The sequence below is a fragment of the Pelobates fuscus genome, chromosome 13 (assembly GCF_036172605.1).
Source record: "Pelobates fuscus isolate aPelFus1 chromosome 13, aPelFus1.pri, whole genome shotgun sequence".
In the NCBI taxonomy this organism is placed as follows: domain Eukaryota; kingdom Metazoa; phylum Chordata; class Amphibia; order Anura; family Pelobatidae; genus Pelobates; species Pelobates fuscus.
Window position 1 is genome coordinate 12,923,311 of NC_086329.1, and position 19,976 is coordinate 12,943,286.

The 19,976-nt window shown below is 38.0% G+C and overlaps 1 protein-coding gene across 4 annotated transcripts in view; it reads right to left on the reverse strand.

Annotated features, from left to right (window-relative positions):
• The window catches only part of PPP2R5E (protein phosphatase 2 regulatory subunit B'epsilon), a 66,442-nt gene that overhangs the window by 29,498 nt on the left and 16,968 nt on the right, over positions 1 to 19,976 (reverse strand). For all 4 annotated transcript variants that reach the window (XM_063440165.1, XM_063440163.1, XM_063440162.1 and 1 more), the window contains exon 3: positions 1,009 to 1,205. In XM_063440165.1, the coding sequence (XP_063296235.1) occupies positions 1,009 to 1,205 (197 nt within the window). The remainder of the gene's footprint in view (positions 1 to 1,008; positions 1,206 to 19,976) is intronic.

A 19,976-nucleotide genomic window follows, 5' to 3' on the forward strand; every position in this document is an offset into this window, starting at 1 on the left:
TCTCAACATTTGGAAAACCTGCCATTTCTAGAATCATGAGATGAAAACCCAAATGGGTTAGGACACAGTTTATGAATTTTCATACTGATGGATCGACAACATTAATTTGAGTGGCCTCTAGTAAGAATTAAATTATAAAATGTTACACATTAAAAGTTCACAATGGGTGGTCTAATGGGGGTCTAACAATGGAAAGGTATTCTAGAAAAACCTTGCTAGATGATTTATACATACATTTCCCCGCCCTGTGTTTATTGCGGTCTTTCCAATGTACTTCCACCTACCATTCATTTTTTTATTAGCCTACAAAGTAATGTACACTGTGGCTTTCACTTTCATCCCTTAAAGGGATTCTCTAGTGCCAGGACAACAAACCCGTTTTCTTGGCACTATAGAATCCTACAGCCCCCCCCCCCACCCCGACGTCTGGCAGGGGAGACCTAGTTCACATTCTTTCCTATGGGTATTCCGATGACGGTGGAAGTCCTCATGCATAGTGTGAGAACGCCCAGCGTCGTTTAGATGACCAAAAGTCATCTAAGCACCCGGATGTCCCTCTAGTGTCTGTCTTGTTGACAGCCACTAGAGGAGGACTTAACCCTGAAAGGTTATTATTGCAGTTTCTCAGAAACTGCAATAATTACCACTGTAGGGTTAAGTAACATGAGACATTGAGCCGAAGTGGTCTGGGTGCCTACAGTGTCCTTTTTAATGGTAGCCTTACACTCATACACATGATATATTCAGCTAAGCCACTGATCAGGTCAGTGTGAGTCACAATGTCATATATATATATATATATATATATATATATATATATATATATATATATATATATATATATATATATATATATATATATATATATATATATATATATATATATATATATACAGAATTCCAACCCCCTATTGACCTGGCTCTGGGGCTTATTGAGACTAATCAGCTCTGGGATACTCATTGACAAATACATATTTGGCACAGAGTGCAGATCAATGGTATACTCACCATTCTAACTACTTCAGGATAAGTCTGTTCTGTTAGACACCCCCTGCTTACTGTAATGTAATCCACCAGTTCATTCAAAGTAGAGCGTTTGTATTCTTTCATTTTAAGATCAGACAGTGTATCCATGAAATCAAAAATGACGCAGCACTGTTGAAGTTTCTTTAGGAACAGCTCAGGTTGTTCAGAGGTCGGGACGTCTGGAATGAGAAAGGAAATGATTTTAGAGTTTTTAATATCACAGTCATTATTCTTAGTGAAAAGGAGAAACGAACGTTTTAGACATTTTAGAATAAGCCATATCTTTTTACTAAACAAATTTTCGAATATCCAAGGAAACAAATAGAGCAGTTGCTGTATTCTAAAGGTTGCCAAAAATGCTAAACTGCGTGCTTTGTCAACTACAATGGAGAAAAAACCCATCATCACACAATGAGGACACAAACAAAAACACAAACATAAGAGTATTCCTTGTAAATGAAAAAATAAAAATAAAAAAACCTACCACCAACTTTCACCCAGATTAAATTCATAGATTTATAAGTAATTGGACCACAACACACACTCCGAAAGATGTATGAAGGCTAAATAATACCATATTGGAGGCAGAAAAAAATGCATTAAATAATTTCTGGTTTTGTTTTTTCAGACATTTCTACATATGCAAGTTAAATTTCATTGGGCAGTTTTTTGGGATTTGAGTGTGTATGATAAAAAAGGTCTTCTTCAATTAGTGTGACTTCAAATAAAAAAAGTCTAATATGGCACGTTAAATACGGAGTTAACACGGTTACCTATAGAAACACTCAACTACTGTCCACACATTCACACAAAACTGGCATAAAAGGACTCTGCAAGAGCAACTAGAATGACGACTATTGGAATGAAGTCTGTCACTTTAAACACTGTTGGGCTGCAATGTGTACACAGTGTAAATACTACACCCAACGCTTCTACAAATGCAAGCAGAGTGAAAGAAACAAACAAACAAAAACACTCCCAACAAAAAATGGTTTTACAACTGTTTCCGGTTTGTATAACATATAGCCTGACATGTAAATTATCTTTTAATACAACAGCGCATATTATTTTAAACTTCTCTCAAGGGGGCGTCAGCACAGAAGCCGCGCATGCTTTGTGAACTACATGTAGTTTAGCATCACGTGTAAGGTAGATAAAAAAGTGAAGAGGGTCATCAAACAACACCAGTTTTTTGTAAACCAGTTCGCTTATGTTTTCAGGTTTCATTAAATGGGGCACCATAATATCTTCATACCATTGATGTGGTTAGCCAGTCACTGTTGTCCAATGGTTTAACACTGAATAGTGGCAAGGAGCCAGGAATAACAAGTGGTACATTTATACACAAATTCTAGAGGTTTCGCCTTCCTGCTGATAAAGCAAGTCTCCAGCCGCCTTTAAGTAACCGTCAATGAGGGTTTACAAACCGTGAAGCAGGTCTGAGATGCTGCATTTACACAGCTCGATCAGATCTTCAAGTGGTAACTAAGGCTCAACTTCCTATAGCTTAGATGAAAATGATCTCAATGAAGTAGTCTGGGTACAGTGGCCCTGTAGATTGCCATTTAGTAGTAATAGCAATGTTTTCATTGCAGGGTTAACATACATAGAATGGCTGTCTTCCATGTTGAGAACAGAGTCAAACTCAACAGAGCGGCATTGTGGCGTGCATGCAACCTAGTCTCCCAATGCTTAAGCAGCACTAGATTGGCTGAGATCATAAAAAGACACATTTGAATTCCATTAAGCATTAACTGGGGCAAGGAATGCAGTAGAGATAAGGGTTGTCATCCTCTAAGGAGGCCCCAGGCATTCAGTATTCTAGGTGCCCTCTGCCGTGTGCCTTAATGGCACCATGAAAGCAATAATGATTTGCATCATATGCCAGCCTGTGCCTTGGCAGACTTGTATATGATACAGATAAATGGTTCGTCGACATACACAAGATTTAAAATGTACTCTTTTACGAGTCTTTGGGTGTTATCCAAAACGTTAAATGTTACAAAAAGTACCAAAACAGATTTGTAGTTCTGAAATTTGAATGCACGGTTCTTGCAAGGTTAAGATTCCTCTTCCAGTGATGATCTGACCTACGCCCGAGTTAACTGGTTTCGCTTGGTAACCTGAATTTCAATGTGTTGCTAGTATAAATACTATTGTACTATGATGCATGCATTATTTATAGAATGACCTCGAAGATTGCAGTGTTTAAATGATCTGTAATACAAGTGGAGTTAATACAGACTGACAGATTAAGTTACTGCACCTTGTTAATAAATAACGTTATCATCTCATACAATACAACTCCATTGTGCTACAGAAACAAAAATGTATTACTTAGCAACTTGGAAGGAGTATAAACACACACCACCAAGCAGATAAAAGAGAAAGTTATTAACGTGTCACTCAGTAAAGTGAAGAATACATTCAACCTGGTTTTCTGAGCAGCGTATTCAGATCTTCGAGAGGGAATCGTGAGCGTTCGAGGAATTCTAAACCCCAGACCGCCATGCTGTGTTGTGTGAAAGGTGGTTATATGGCCACTGAGCGAGACAAATTCTGACTATTGTATGGGAGTACCCTTCAAGCACAAACTGTTAAAGTCCACATGGGTTTAAAACTATCGGCATTCCACAGTTATTATATTTATAAAGATCCAATACATTACGCAGTGTTGTCCAATTATTGTAGCAGATTATCTTCATGAGCAAGCGTCAGGGCTTTTAAGATCAAACCATTGTACGTTTAAACAGGTTAAACATATTCAGGATATTCCAATCCTGCCAGTTCATCTAATTACATATTTTATTCTCAGTTAACCCTTATCTCAGAATTACCAATCTTTGCACTGTGCCAGGATAAGGTGCTATATGAGAAATGATTTCTTGATTAAAGCATTCAGCTGAGACACAGCGGTAGTAACAGCACCAGACACATGATGCTTACGATTTACCTGCCTTAGCAGTACTTCAAGTAATCGGCCTTTTTCTCCTGCTGTGTCTCAGATGAAATGTTTTAACCCCTTAAGGAGCAAACTTCTGGACTAAAAGGGAATCATGACATGTCACACATGCCATGTGTTCTTAAGGGGTTAATAAAGAAATTAGAATTGTTTTGTTTAATTGTTTTTATTTTATTTAAATACACTGGTGAGTAAAAATGGGGTGAGGGTGGTCTGTAATTTTTAAAGGGACACTATAGTCACCTGAACAACTTTAGCTTAATGAAGCAGTTTTGGTGTATAGAACATGCCCCTGCAGCCTCACTGCTCAATCCTCTGCCATTTAGGAGTTAAATCCCTTTGTTTATGAACCCTAGTCACACCTCCTTGCATGTGACTTGCACAGCCTTCCATAAACACTTCCTGTAAAGAGAGCCCTATTTAGGCTTTCTTTATTGCAAGTTCTGTTTAATTAAGACTTTCTTATCCCCTGCTGTGTTAATAGCTTGCTAGACCCTGCAAGAGACTCCTGTATGTGATTCAAGTTCAATTTAGAGATTGAGATACCATTATTTAAGGTAAATTACATCTGTTTGAAAGTGAAACCAGTTTTTTTTTTTCATGCAGGCTCTGTCAATCATAGCCAGGGGAGGTGTGGCTAGGGCTGCATAAACAGAAACAAAGTGATTTAACTCCTAAATGACCGTGAATTGAGCAGTGGAATTGCAGGGGAATGATCTATACACTAAAACTGCTTTATTTAGCTAAAGTAATTTAGGTGACTATAGTGTTCCTTTAATATTTATTCATACTTCGAATCAGTGGGACTAAATATTGGTGTAAGTTCCAAAAAAGGCCTCTGTCATGAACACAAAGAATCTCAGGAAAGTCTAAGTCTTGGTGCAAAAGTGTTAAAATACCCCTCAGAATACAATTTTAAAGAGCTTTTTTTCTACCAGCAAGCTTGAAAAAAAGTTTTATTTTTCAGCATAGATAAAATCTGACACGATATGCACCAAATCAACTAACTTAATGAAGATTTTTGTTGGTGTATAGATCACGCCCCTGCAGTCTCACTGCTCAATTCTCTGTCATTTAAGAGTTAAGTCAGTTTGTTTATGCAGCTCTAGTCACACCTCTCCTGACAGACTGACACAGCCAGCATTGGGAAAAAAGGTTCCACTTTCAATCAGATATAAATTTACTTTAAAAGTGTCTCCTACTCTGTAAATTGAACTTTAAATCACACACAGGAGGCTCATGCAAGGCCTGGAACGCTATTAAAAGAGCAAATATTCTAAATTAGACAGAATGTGCAATAAAGGAAGTGTAAACATTAGATCTTTATTTTCAAGAAAGGTATGTTATATGCAGGGAGGTGTGCCTAGGGCTGCATTAACAAAGTGATTTAACGCCTAAATGGCAGAAAATTGAGCAGTGAATGCAGGGGCATGATCTATACACCAAAACTGCTTCATTAAAGGGACTCTCCAGTGCTAGGAAAACAAACCGATTTCCTGGCACTGCAGGTCCCCTCCCCAAGTTGCTGAAGGGGTTAAAACCCGTTCAGTGACTTACCTGTATCCAGCACCAATGTCCCTTGGCGCTGGTTCAGGGTCCGCCAATGCTCCTCCCCCACCGACATCATCCGGCAGGGGAGACCTATTGCTTTGCATTGCCGCGCATGCACATTAGACCTCCCCATAGGAAAGCATTGAAAAATGCTTTCCTATAAGGGTTTCAGCGACGCTGGAGGTCCTCACATAGCGTGTGGACATCCAGCAACGCTATAGCACACTTTTCCTGAGCTATAAACACAGAAGTGCCCTCTAGTGGCCGTCTAGTAGACAGCCACTAGAGGAGGAGTTAACCCTGCAAGGTAAATATCGCAGTTTATGAAAACTGCAATAATTACACTTGTAGGGTTAAGGGTAGTGGGAGACTGCACCCAGACCACTCCAATTGGCAGGAGTGTTCTGGGTACCTGGAGTGTCCCTTTAACCCCTTAAGGACACATGACATGTGTGACACGTCATGATTCCCTTTTATTCCAGAAGTTTGGTCCTTAAGGGGTTAAGTTGTTTTGGTGACTATAGTGTCCCTTTAATACGTATACATACATCTTACACTACAAACTCTGAATAATATTTTAATATAAATCAGATTTCGCAACAACTTCAGAATCAAAACTAGTACAAAGTAAAAGAAGTGGCGTAACACTACAATTTATAGGTCAGGTTCATATTCAGAATAGCAGGAACGAGATCCCTATTCCGGGTTCCTTAGCACTTTACAAATACCAGCTATAGTAACATTGCCAACACATTCCACAGCACTGTACAAACAGAGAAAATAGGCAACACATTATAAAGACCCATGAGCTTACAATCGTATGTTATTTAGCAGAACGTTTGAGGTCAGAGCAAAAACAAACTGGGTAAAAAAAATAAAAATCAATCCTGAAATGGCATATGGGCCTAACTCACTAAACTGGGAATTGGTGATAATGGGCACAGAAATATAGAATAGTGCTTTGCCTATTATCGCCTAAAACGTCCACTTTTACTGTGAATAAATCCAATCGGAAAAATGTGAAAATCCCAATGACAAGGGAATCAACATACGTAATCGCAGGCAGCCAACAGGCTTTACAGCGATTCACATAGCAATCTAGTGCAAAATAAAAGAGGAGGTGAGGGGAAGGATTTATTATAGAATGCACACAATTTGATAAAACAAAAACTGCTTTGCTGTAGGAAGGAAGTACATTGCAGTCTTAAACAATAGACAACACAAAGTTACAAACAAAATCAGCCAAGCGAGAATAACAGAAACAATGACATTGGGGAAAGTGTGAATGAAGTAGAACCCCAATGATGAGGCTGGTAGAAAGTATAAATATTAAAATCGGTCAGGTGATGGGTTTTGACCTCAATCCATGAACCAAAACAAAGGATCCATTGTCAGTGAGCACATTCTATAATTAATAAACAATGCACAAGCACTTGCTCAACAGGTTCACTGTGCAGCCTGTATTCATCAATGTTGAGAGCTATGGTCCCAAAAAAATAAAAAAAAAAAAATAAAAAAAAATAAAATAATGGAAAGCCATAAGTGCATCATTTTGTTGGAATTCTTTTAAAAGCAATTGTTAAAATGGCATGAAAAACAAAATAAAGAAATGTAAAACAATGCAGTTTTCTGGTGTTCTATTTAAAGAAACAGCAATGTTTACGTTAAATGCACCTCTAGTGGCCATCTTTCTGACAGGCGTTTCCAAAGCACTGACCAAGTAAAAATTGGTCACGTGACGCGGACGTATATATGAAAGCACTGAATACAATCTGTTTGTTTGGGGAAGCTTGGATGTGCCTGTGGCATGTGCATCAGGTCCCCCTTAATGATGTCAAGGGAGGTGGAGAGGTGAGCAAGGCCAAGGGAAGTTCTGCACATTTATTTAGTTTTTGGGTGGCACATTGGGGACACACACACACACACACACACGGGACAGGGTCACTATGGCGTTTGGAATGCATGTGTATATTCCCAATGCTTTAATGTTCCTTTAAGAACCGTGCCTGCAAGCTAACCTAAAAGAAAAGAACAACAACAACTACAGAATGTCACTGAATAATATGCATCATTTCTGAGAATTGTTTTCAGTCGCAAAGGATCTGTTGCCTCTGCGACTTTTCGCGTTACTTTTGGAGTACGGCATTCCATTTGTAAGAAGGAACATTCTATATAAAGTCTTTGTTTAGCCACTCTTTTTGTAAGCATAGAGAGATCTCTTACAGTAGCCAAATTTGTCCTCACTGAACCCATCCAGAATGATAATGGCTGTTTTCCAAGGAAAGGTTTTTCATAAAAAAATAAATAAATAAAAATAGTGCGCACAAGTGTCAGTTTTCACAATAGATTCAGGTATCCGCATTCAAAAGAAAATCGTGTGATTTCTCAAAAACTGCACAAATTCCAAGTTAAAGACTGCAGGGGATCAGAATCAATGATTACAATGAAGTGACTATGGCACTTAGACTGTCCCTTTAAATATTATTTTTGCATCAAACTATTCTATTTTTTCTACTCATTTTCCACCACTGGACGCGCACACAATATTCTAAGTGGGAAAGAATTGTGGAGGCGTAATAATGTGTCTGAGAGATCCATAGAAAAAAGGTGAATCAATTACCGCTGGAGATCATGGCAGCTTAGGAAAAAGGTAAAAAAATCAATGGGGGTGGAAAATGTGGACCAAAATATCTAACCAAGGAGAATGTTTCAAATTAAGCAAAAAATGCTGAATTCTCTAGTCAACTGTTTTGTGAATAACCCTGCAGGTATGTTCTGGAGTGTGGTTTACACAGCATCATTACTGGTCACAATTTTATGATCAATAGATTACATTTGCCATGTACAAAACGTAAACACAGACGGTTTTCCAGTTGATAAGCAAATTATTCACCCCCCTCCCAAAGCTTTTAACAGTGCATTACAGAAAGTTGAAATAACAATATATAGTCTCAGCATAAACCAAAATGATATTTGCCCCTTCTGTAGTGATCTCTGACCCGGCCAGGATGTGGCTGAAATCTCTTATAATAGGATTTGTCGCTCAGCTGTCAGTTTTCTACAGTTATTGCAATAAACAGCTTCAACATTCATAATCCAACAAAAATAAACCACAAACATAAACAAAACCTTGTGCACAAAGTAATAGAAGCAGATGTGTGTATTGTATTTACATAGTTACTTCACTGACACTGATTATTATGAATGAAGTGAATTTCTCAGTCTGAGAGTTTAGGCTCCCACTGTGGTAGTAAGTACTAGTACATAATGACTCTTCATGCAACTGCAGTGAGCAAGGACACGACACAGGCCGGAGGAATCACTGTAGGTGGGTAGATACATCATTAACTTCATAAAATGAGCTAGACGGCTGCATTCACAGCTACAAAACAAACCCAGTATCTGTGGCAGCAGTGTCCCTGGATTGAAGAATACAGATTTTGCAAAGACCCACGATGGTGACTTTACTGCTTGCAGTGCGGTGAGTTTTACTTACCTGAACCAGTCCCTCACAACCGCCATCTTCTTCCAACAGGTCCCCTTCAGCTCCCAGCTCTTCATCTACTAGGAGCCGATGTTAGGGCTGAACTACAACGCATGTGCACGAGTACAACACTTATGCCTATGGAGAATCCTGGAAGACCATGGGATCCTCCACAGACAAAAGCCTTTTTCCTAACTCACACCTGTCACTAGAGAATAGAAGAATTTGCAGTTGTCACCCCTCAAAAGTGAGCATTTTATAAATAATTTATCTATATGACATATTCATTCTTCTACTGGCAGCCAGGTCTTTTTTTTCTTTTTAAAAAATAAAATAAAAAATGGCACATTTACACCTTATAAAAATGACATTTCACTTTCCATTATCTATAGTGGTTATGACGTGCTTCAAAACAAAAAGTTGTTAGAACACTTTCTGATGGACACGCAAATACTTTAATATATACTTTGTCTGGAAGCTGAATACAGGAACTGAACTTCAATTTCTAAATTCCCTGAAAAGAAAAAAAATATATGAGAAAAAATAAATAAAAAAAGAATCCATTTTTAAATTTACCTCTAATGGCTATGTCTATATATCCATCTCATGGCTGGACATATACTAGTGGATCATTAAATGCATCATTGTGAACTCCAGAGTCTTCTACACAAAAAATAAATAACAGCTCCCAGAGTCCTGGATTAGGTTTGTCTGCTTTCTAGCGCAGTCCTCAAGGCTCACCAACATGCAGAATTTAGGCATTCCCAATTCTGTTCAATACGGATGCTGACAAGTTGGTGTGCCTTGAGGGCTGTGAGAAGAATCACTCCTATAGAGAAGCATAGAACACCACATAAATAGGGGGATGTACCGACTTGCAAGAAATTCTTTATAGTATGAAAAATGCTCATTCTCAGGGATGGCAAGCACTATAGCCAACATACTCCCACTATGGGTCTAGCTCAGCTTTCCCTCACCGGTTACAGAGGAAGAAGGGAGGGGAGTAGGTGAAGAATTGTTCCACCGTAAACATAAAGGAAAGCAAAACTTGTACATAATATGAGCAAACAAGGTATTACCCCATAACAGGGAAGGTAGTCATACATACCAAAATAGAACAAACAACATACAAAAGGTAAATTGCTTCACTGTAACACCAATTGGCTGCTGTCCAAGTGAGAATAAAATACACAAGAGGTTTTTTTATATCTATTTCAAAGAAACTTTGACATAAAGAATACAAAGAAGAAAGAATTATAGATTTATATAATAATTCTGAACCTTTGTAACGGAAAACACACTTCCCAATTACAATTAACTCTTTATGGAAAAGCATATACATCTAGTTTGTGAGGAGTGCAGAGAGAGAGAGAAAGATAAAATATATAGGCAGCATGAGAAAATATTTATTTACTGGCTGGCTAACGTCAATTCTGTACATATATTTATATTCACAGAGTGGCAATACTCATTGGCTAAAAGCAACCAGCTGACACACCAATAAACGAACATAACCTTCAAAAACATGTCTAATTTGATGTATGGAGCACACGTCTGAGATTTCTAGATTAGGGTTACAAAGAATGCTATATAGTTTTAAGTCTGAAAGTGGTTCAAATTTGTATTTAGCATTTAGGTTTAAAAAGTCCACTATGGTTCCTCAGAAAAAAATAAAAATAACATAAGAATATTAAAGCCAGTGTTTAAACATGAATACCAGTAGGTACACACAATACAACACTATAAAACAAATCACACTAAATTGGGTACCTGGTCTCAGTGGAGCAATGGTTGAGCAACCCAAGTATGCACGGTCCTTAAATAAAATATAGCTGCTGTCGACGGTCATAACAGTAGCCTCCACTGAAGTGCTTTAAACGCCCCAGTAATACCAAGGCATTCCACTGAATTCACAGTAACCCGTAAATCTAAGAGTTTGGTCCCAGTATTAGCAATAAAGTCGCCTTGGAGAGCTTTTCCAGCACCACTGCTATGGTTGCAATATATGTTAGTTTTTTTTTTGTTTTTGTTTTTTTTAAATACCCAACAAGTCACTTATTAAATATCACTGCCAGTAGGAACTGGACAAGCAAGGGGCGAGTTTGAATGAACTATAGCTTAGAATATTTGGGGTTAATCTTTTAGTTCCAAAAATACTTTCCTGCTACATTCAATCAATTTTAAAGGTTTACTTAAAACATAACTACTACAGACAGATATAGTGGTTATGGTGAAAGAATTACCCTGGTCCCATTTAATGGTAATGGAGCAAATAGTTTTACCCTCTTACCCAAGGTCCCCTGGTGACTTACACCCAGCTTCTGCAGAGCTGACAATGCCACCATTCATTGGTCAGCTGACCAAGCTCAATTAATAAATGAACAGAATTGACATTCGGCAGCCTGGAACTCGTTACAGCTGGCTAATAACACCCCAATGATGCTACTGCCATGGAGGTACATCACTAACAGCATAGTGGTTAAACTCCTTATAGGAGTCCATGCACCACGAACACTTCAAATCACTGAAGCTGTAATGGGGTTTGGAGTAACTCTATAATTATTTTCAGTAGAGGTAAAGTATCTCTTGTAGAATAGGTATGAAAATCTGCATGTCTGTTGGAGAGACATCTCCTGTGTTCGCTAGGAGGAGTTCCATTCGGTGTAGTTTCACATCACTTATGAGATCTGGGTTAACCGGTAGAGCAACATTAATAGTGCAATTCCTCTGAGCACATTCCTCAATGACTTGTTTGTACAGCTTGCAATTCAAAAACGCAATTAATTTGCATAATCTATACACAAAGCAGTTGGCAACAGATTTACTCATGTTCAGAACTTTTATTGAAGTCTGCACATACACACGCGTGCGGTTACAACTTGACTAACATGAATTTGTAGGCACAGTTGGCTGTAACTTAGAAGGGAGTTGACTTCCTGAAGATTTTCAGATCTGTGTGATGTCACTGTGTGAGCAATACACACATTGCTATAGTGAATTAACCCTTTCTCCCAGTCTCAACATCTGGGAGCACAGTGTGTGGAAGGACAACATTTCCTTGTAGAACCGTGTACAAAGGACATCCAACAAAACTAAATAAGATATACAACTATATGCTACAATGACAATACCATAAAACAGAGGAGGGTTATTAAAATTAAAATTAAAAATCAGGGTAACAGAAAAAAAGAAATCTTAGCAGCATGATGACAAAAGGAAAGTGTGTCTTCTACTTAACCCACTACAATTTCTACAGCTTAAAGGAAACGGTCATGTCATACCTGGCCCTCTCATTAGAGAGGTTGATGTTACACTTCTGTAACCCCATTCTCTGGTGCCAGCACCTGAGCGGAATGACGTCACATCACTCCGTTCCTATATTCCCTAGCCAGCGCGATCAGCAAGCGCTGTGGTTGCTATGGTTGAAGAGCAGAGGGTCATCCTGTTGGGGGTCTTGTCCACTCTCCCTGGCTCTCAGTTCCCCCGACATATAGTGTTTGCCAATGAATGGAGATTCAGATAGGTTTTTCTCAAAATCTACACATTTGCTAGCAACACTGCAAGCACAATGTATTCATTATATCAGGACAGGCTGCCTTTAAAAAGGAACAATTCTGTATAACAGAAGATTTCAAGCAGAGTGCAATAATCTACACACATAGAAATAAAGTAACCAATTCCTTAGAGTACACAGAGTCTGTACAAATAGCAATGTCACGCGCTACGCGAAATGTAATAACTGAACTCCTGCTTATAAGCAAGTCTACATAAAATTTAGCAAATGGGGAGTAACAAAGAATTAAACCGATATAAATCGCTCAATTCGTATTCCTAATAAGGCTTTACCACCACACTGACCATAGAGAAAATATTAAAATAAACAAACCCAGAGCTTGTAAAGATGGCCTCTAATAGTCATTTATTGTAGAACTTGCCATGGAGATTGAGTGTATCTTGTGTTTTAATTGGTAACAAACGGCATTTACGGGATAACCAATGGGGGAGTGGACTGCTGATATTGGAGACTTTTTTTTTTTTTTAAACCACCAGCTCTGGATTCTATTACGAGAGGAAAAGGAGGAAAATGAGGAAAAGGGAGAGAGAAAAGCCGTATTAGTCCAGTGATGTAAATGTAAAAAAAAAAAAAAAAAAAAAAAGTTAAATTTGTATCTTGTAATACCTTTTTGTTATCGGTTTTATTATCTGTTCTATTAGTCCAATACAAAAAAAGGTATTACAAGATACGAATTGTACCTGTTTTTTTACACACACACATAATATATATATATATTTTTTTTTTTTTTTTTTTTTAATGTGTGGGTTTAAACAATTTGGGAAGTGGTAAATCACAAAAGCACCAAATTCCAGCAATAAAACTACACAGGAGCCATGAAACTGCTTGATATACCGTTTAGATATACATTTATTTGCCAGCTTACACATTAATAAGAACTCTCCCGGTAAAAAGAAAACTGGGACAAGAACCATGATTTCTGTCTTTAGCTGACTTGGCAAAGGTCAGCCTCTAAGTGGGTAAGAGAATTGTCTGGGGTTGTTTAGTTTGTTTCCTATGCAGAGAAGACATCAATAATCCCTGCCTATGTATAGGACCAGCCATGGTGCGAGTCACACACCAAGTATTTTCGGTTCTGGCTAGTAAAATCATGGTCTCGATTTCAATAACCATATTTTGATTTGAATTCATTTAAAAAGGCCAAAAAAAATTTGTGTTGATTGGTCTGTCTTTTGGAGAAGAAAAACATTTTTTATATATAAGAATACTGAAATAAAATCTGCAGCAAAATGTATAGTTACTACAAAAGAAAATTGCAATAATAAAAATGATTACAATAATTAAAATGTCTAAATAGGAGTAATAAAAGGGCTGCTTTAAACCTATAATATCATTTTGCTTGTGAGTGTTTCAAGGAAGAAAAGTTATTTCCATCAGTGTGTCTGAAGAACTCATACGTGAATTGTGATCTGCCAATTTAACAGTCCAGGAGCTAAATTATACATTTTCAAAGGTCTCACAAACTTGGGCATTTTCTCAGTCAGAGCAACTTCTGCAAGAACATTAAAAAAAATAATAAATTTACTAAATAATGAAAAAAAAAAAAAAAAAAAGGTTATAAATAGAAAACGGATATTCTCATCACCTTAACAGCAACGAATGGAATATTGTTCTATCCGCACAAAAAAGTTTAGAGGAAATTAATTTCCTTGATTTAGAAATCTATAGTAAAGAATCACGCATTGGCACTAGGAATCACTTTAAGGAGGTGGATGCCAATGGGTATATTAAGAAAGAGAGCTGCCACCACAAACCGTGGCTGAACAATGCCCCCAGAGGACAATTTCTGCGCATTAGACGGAACTGTTCAGATGATCAAGACTACCTCAATCAAGCAAATCGAATAAAGACCAATTTTTTGGAGAAGGGATATGAAGAAGGAAAGCTACAGTCCGTCTTGGAAGAAGTCCTCTCTATCCCCAGAGGGAATCTTCTTACCTACCACCAGAATAAGAAGGAAAAATGGAACAAAAATGACATCCCTTTTATTTGTAGTTTCAATGGTAACAACAGGAAAGTACACAAAATTATAGCAAAATATTGGCACATCTTACAAGATGACCCAATCCTGAAAGCAATTTTACCAACAAAACCGAAAATAATTTATCGGGGAGCGTGCAATCTAAAGAGAACTCTTACACAGAGTAGTTTAAGGAATATAACCCCTGTTAATAGTTTTCTAAACCAAAGTAAAGGCTTCTTTGGCTGCGGAACCTGTTTGGCATGTAGAGGGACAAAAAGTAGAAAAGGGCATATACTAGATCTAGAACCCTACACCAACAAAAAATTTGAAATCAAGGACCACTTATCATGCCACACTAAGGGAGTGATATATTTACTTAAATGCCCCTGTAATCTCCTATACATAGGAAGAACAATCCGCTGTCTTCATATAAGAATAGCAGAACATGTGAGGAACATCAGAAAAGGATTGGAGTCACACAGTGTCTCCAAGCATTACAAATCAGCCCATGATCAGAATCCAGAGGGACTCTTTTTTTGTGCAATCAAGCTTGTTAAAAAGGATTGGAGAGGAGGAAATTACACCAAAAAAATTGGAATGGAAGAGATGAAGTGTATATTCAATTTTAATACATTGGTCCCCCACGGTTTAAACCAAGATTTCGAGTTGTGCCATTTTATAAACTGATACCATATTTTGTATGATTTTAATCAATTTATACTAATTTCCCCTTCTGAGATCATCCTTCGGATATACCTTCTAAGGAAACATTCCTGACTCCCTTTTATAGGCAGAATATATACAGCCTTATATCTTTTATTAAGTTTATCCATTATATTTTAGAATTATCCAAATAGAAACCACCAATACACTTTTAAACTTAATTTATTGCACTTTAGGACACATGTGTCCCTTTTTTTGGTGAAATGCCCAAAAATTGGCTTTTGAAGTTTTTTAAGTTAATGCACCTTGCATGCTTCCATTTCTATGTTATTTGCACTTATGCACTTTTAAAGTTTAGTACTACGGCAGAATTAAACATAATATGTATGTATTCAATATCTTATATTTTTTTTTTTTTTTTTTAACATCCAATTAACATCCAATTAATACAATTGATATAATTCCTGAGAGCTAATTAATAAAAATAAAACATATCACTGTTTCTATAAAATATTGCAAATAGCAGAGCTTTCGTTTCGTTTTTTTATATCTTTTGTATTGATTGAACAAATAAATAAATCACACAGTCTGAGAATAAATGGTAATAAGTAAGTAAATCACACAGTCTGTGAATAAATGACAACCTCTTACTGGTAGACATATGAATGTATATTGAAGCGATTTTATAAGACATGATGTGTGTTTTTACACTAACCAATAAAGCTATCCTATTCCATATGGTTGGAACGCAAACCGGAAGCGGAAGAGTACAAACGCTTGATGGTGGAACGCACGTTTGCGTTCCAACAGTTCACACTGTCGAAACCCGGAAGTGAGCAAATACCGGAAACGGAAATTCCGGAACCCGGAACTAAAAAGCGAGTGACTTATTTAAAGAACAGAAGACAAGGAGAAGACACACAGCCAACTGAGGAAGCCCATTTAAGGGCGAAACGCCTTTTGGACATTCATTTTGGACTATTTAGTCATCCAGAGACATTTGTATCCGGTATTTATATTTATTTTACTTGCATTAAGTTTTTTAACATTGCATTTTTAGTGTATATTTATTGTGGATCACCAATAAAAGCAAATTGTTTTTGAAAACTTTGCTGTGGCATCCTATATACACATACCAAATACTGGGGATATTGAACAACCATCACCACTTTAAAAAGCAAAAGGAACCAGGTTTCCAGCAAAGTCAACACAAGAAAGGATTGGACATCCTTAAAGAGTCCACAAGCGCTTACCATCCGAGTCATATGTGGTTTATGACTCCTGACTTGTGAGTGACATCATATACGTCTCTTTATAGATCATTTCTATTACTGCAATATTGCACTATTTGTGTTTTGTATTTATATTATTACAGATACATATTTGAACAACTTGTACAAGAAGCTCCACCTTATGTATGTATGTTTTTTTCATTACAGGTCACTCTGTTTATTGCACCATGTGCGAAGGAAGAGGTGGTGTTTTTGTAGCACTACTCACTAGAAGCTTACAATCTTATTTTGGGAACTTTAAAGACAAAACAGGATTGCTCTTCACAAACCAAAAAGTATCAGAAAGGATTAAAGACATCAGTGCGATTTGACCTAAAATGTGCTGCACTATTTCCACAGTAAAGATTTAGGGGGGGGGGGGGAAATAAATATATTTGTTGAACTCTGATCACGACTATGAGATACCGCTTGCAGTACCCCTGTATACAGCTCACATTATTACATGGAACACTGGACTGTCATTCGAAAACCTATCTTAGCAGATTACTCCGTCCCTGTATAGCCAGAGGGCTGCTACAAACAAACAAACAAACAAACAAACAAACACACACTCTGGACTACAGGTGTCTTTGTCCAGAAGCCCTGTCCAGCAGGGATTTCCAGGATATGTATGTAGTTCATCTCCTAGCCTGAGTACCATTCATGCATTCTCTCCAAAGATATAGAGGACAGGGTGTGCACAGTGACAGCAAGCACAACAGAGACAAATTGTGTAGACAGAGAAGGGCAGTCTTTATCCACAGTTTGCAGTGACACAATAACAGGGGTCCTCTATTCACTATAATATATATTCAATACATTGTTAAACACAGGTCTGCACACCAGTCAATCTATAAGATTTGCTTTTCCCACAGAAATCTCAAATGTGCAGTGATGTTAGTACTGCAAGGCATTCTGGGTGGGCATATGCAAATTAATTTAACAAAGAATTCCATTTTTGTCTCATTATTCCATTTTAAACATGGATTCCTTGGAGTTTGAGTTTGCTGTATACAACAGCTTTGAAACACAACTCAGGAAGAGATGAAAAGCCAGTGAACAGGATACTCATGAACAGCCGTTTTATTGTTAATGCACATCATCAGCATGAGGTTGGTTACTGGCTGGCTATTGAGGCTTGGCGTTACTTGCAGAGCACAAACCAAGAAAGTTATGGTGGGGAAAAACAGATTGAAAACCCCTTCCACCTGAAGTCAGTGGATAGTCAATACATTGTTAAAGGAACACTATAGTCACCTAAACTACTTTAGCTAAATAAAGCAGTTTTAGTGTATAGATCATTCCCCTGCAATTTCACTGCTCAATTCACTGTCATTTAGGAGTTAAATCACTTTGTTTCTGTTTATGCAGCCCTAGCCACACCTCCCCTGGCTATGATTGACAGAGCTTGCATGAAAAAAAAAAACTGGTTTAACTTTCAAACAAGTAATTTACCTTAAATAATTGTATCTCAATCTCTAGATTGAACTTTAATCACATACAGGAGGCTCTTGCAGGGTCTAGCAAGCTATTAACATAGCAGGGGATAAGAAAATCTTAATTAAACAGAACTTGCAATAAAGAAAGCCTAAATAGGGCTCTCTTTACAGGAAGTGTTTATGGAAGGCTGTGCAAGTCACATGCAGGGAGGTGTGACTAGGGTTCATAAACAAAGGGATTTAACTCCTAAATGGCAGAGGATTGAGCAGTGAGGCTGCAGGGGCATGTTCTATACACCAAAACTGCTTCATTAAGCTAAAGTTGTTCAGGTGACTATAGTGTCCCTTTAAACACAGATCTGCACACCAGTCAAGCCATAAGACTCTATACATAGATTACATATTATTTGCAACATTCTGCATAGCAAGCTACAAAAGTATGTGCAATAAACCCCAGAAAGACTCAAATTTGAAACTATAGACCGAATAAGTAGAGGAAAAGGAGATAGAGATGTACTACATAGGTTACAGTGTGTGGAACTGCCCCATTCCTAAAAGTTAGTCCAGCAATTAACTCTCAAAACATCGAGCGCAGTATGGCCTAAAACCATGAAAGCAGCAAAGCCGTTTTTATACAGTGCTACGTGACTTTTCTAGCACACATACCGCCAACAATAACATTCTGGACATTTCCTTATAGTTAAAGCCATCATGGTGCTACGGATAACATCTGAAATTCTGACAGTGTCAAGTTGTTGTTTGTGTGTCAAGTGTGCTAAAATGCTACCTAGTAAAAAAAAATAAAAAATTAATTCCAGCTTCAACATGTGCCTGAGAGATCCAAGAAAAAGCACTCACCTAAGATACGGTCAGTTACTCAGTCTACAATGGGGAACAGAAATAAATATCGCAAAAAGCAGCCCAGTAAACCAGAGGTCTTGGAGGGCCTTGAGATGGGTTGAATGTTCCAGACTATGAAGTCTGCCACCCAACCGTTGACACTTGATTTGCTTTCAAACATCTGCCTCGCCGTTCATTTAACTCAGAGTTGGGGAGCACAATAAGGAGGTACTACCACGTTGGGTACTATCCATCCACACACGGCCATTTCAAAACACATCAACAGCATACTGTTCGTCGATCATGAACTAGCAACTTGTGTGTGAGATGCAAGATACTCGGATTTCTTGCAAAGAAAGTGTTACTCTGACACACAGTAACAGAACAGATCCAAAAATAAAGCAAAGCTTCAACACCACTTCCCCAAGTTAACATTGCTTATTCAAACCCCCCCCCAGCTGTCTTTGTCAAGCTTATCGAGGACTGGGCAGACATTTGCATTGAAAAACGGTTGCCCTGTCTGTTTAAATGTGTCACTGAACTCCTTTTTACCAGCAATTAATAAATGGATGGAGGTTCCAACATATTAATAAATTGTAAGATCCACAATCTGCAGGGTCTTCTGTGTCTGACAGATGATATAAAAAAAGAAAGCCGCATTTCCCTTCACATGGGCAGATTTAGATGCCCTAAATTATGACCCGCTATACCAAGCCATCTCAAAAGACCTACAAATTTAGCACAAACCACAGTGAACTCCTTTTTACCAGCAATGGCTCATGGCTCTGTAGAATCAACATTCTTAAAATGAACTCCCTCCCTAAGATACTTTACCTCTTTCAAACCCTGCCAATAACTATACCAAAGCTCTTCACTAAGCTTAGGCAACTTTTCACCACCTTTAGATGGGCACAAAAACAACCCAGAATCCCATATGAGGTCCTCACCAGACACAGATCCTGCGGTGGATTGGGCCTCCCACACATGGAACAATACTATAAGGCAATTATTCTTTCCAGAATCCAAGACAGGTCCACGCATCCACCGACACATCAATGTGTAACTCTTGAAAGCGCGGTAAGTCTAGTACCGCTCTACACACTCCCCTGGCAGAGAGTAATCCCCTCAAAATTGCTCTCTTGCTGCCCAAGCACACCCCACCTTTCTCCCCACACTCAAGACATGGGTGAGCATGCGAGAAGC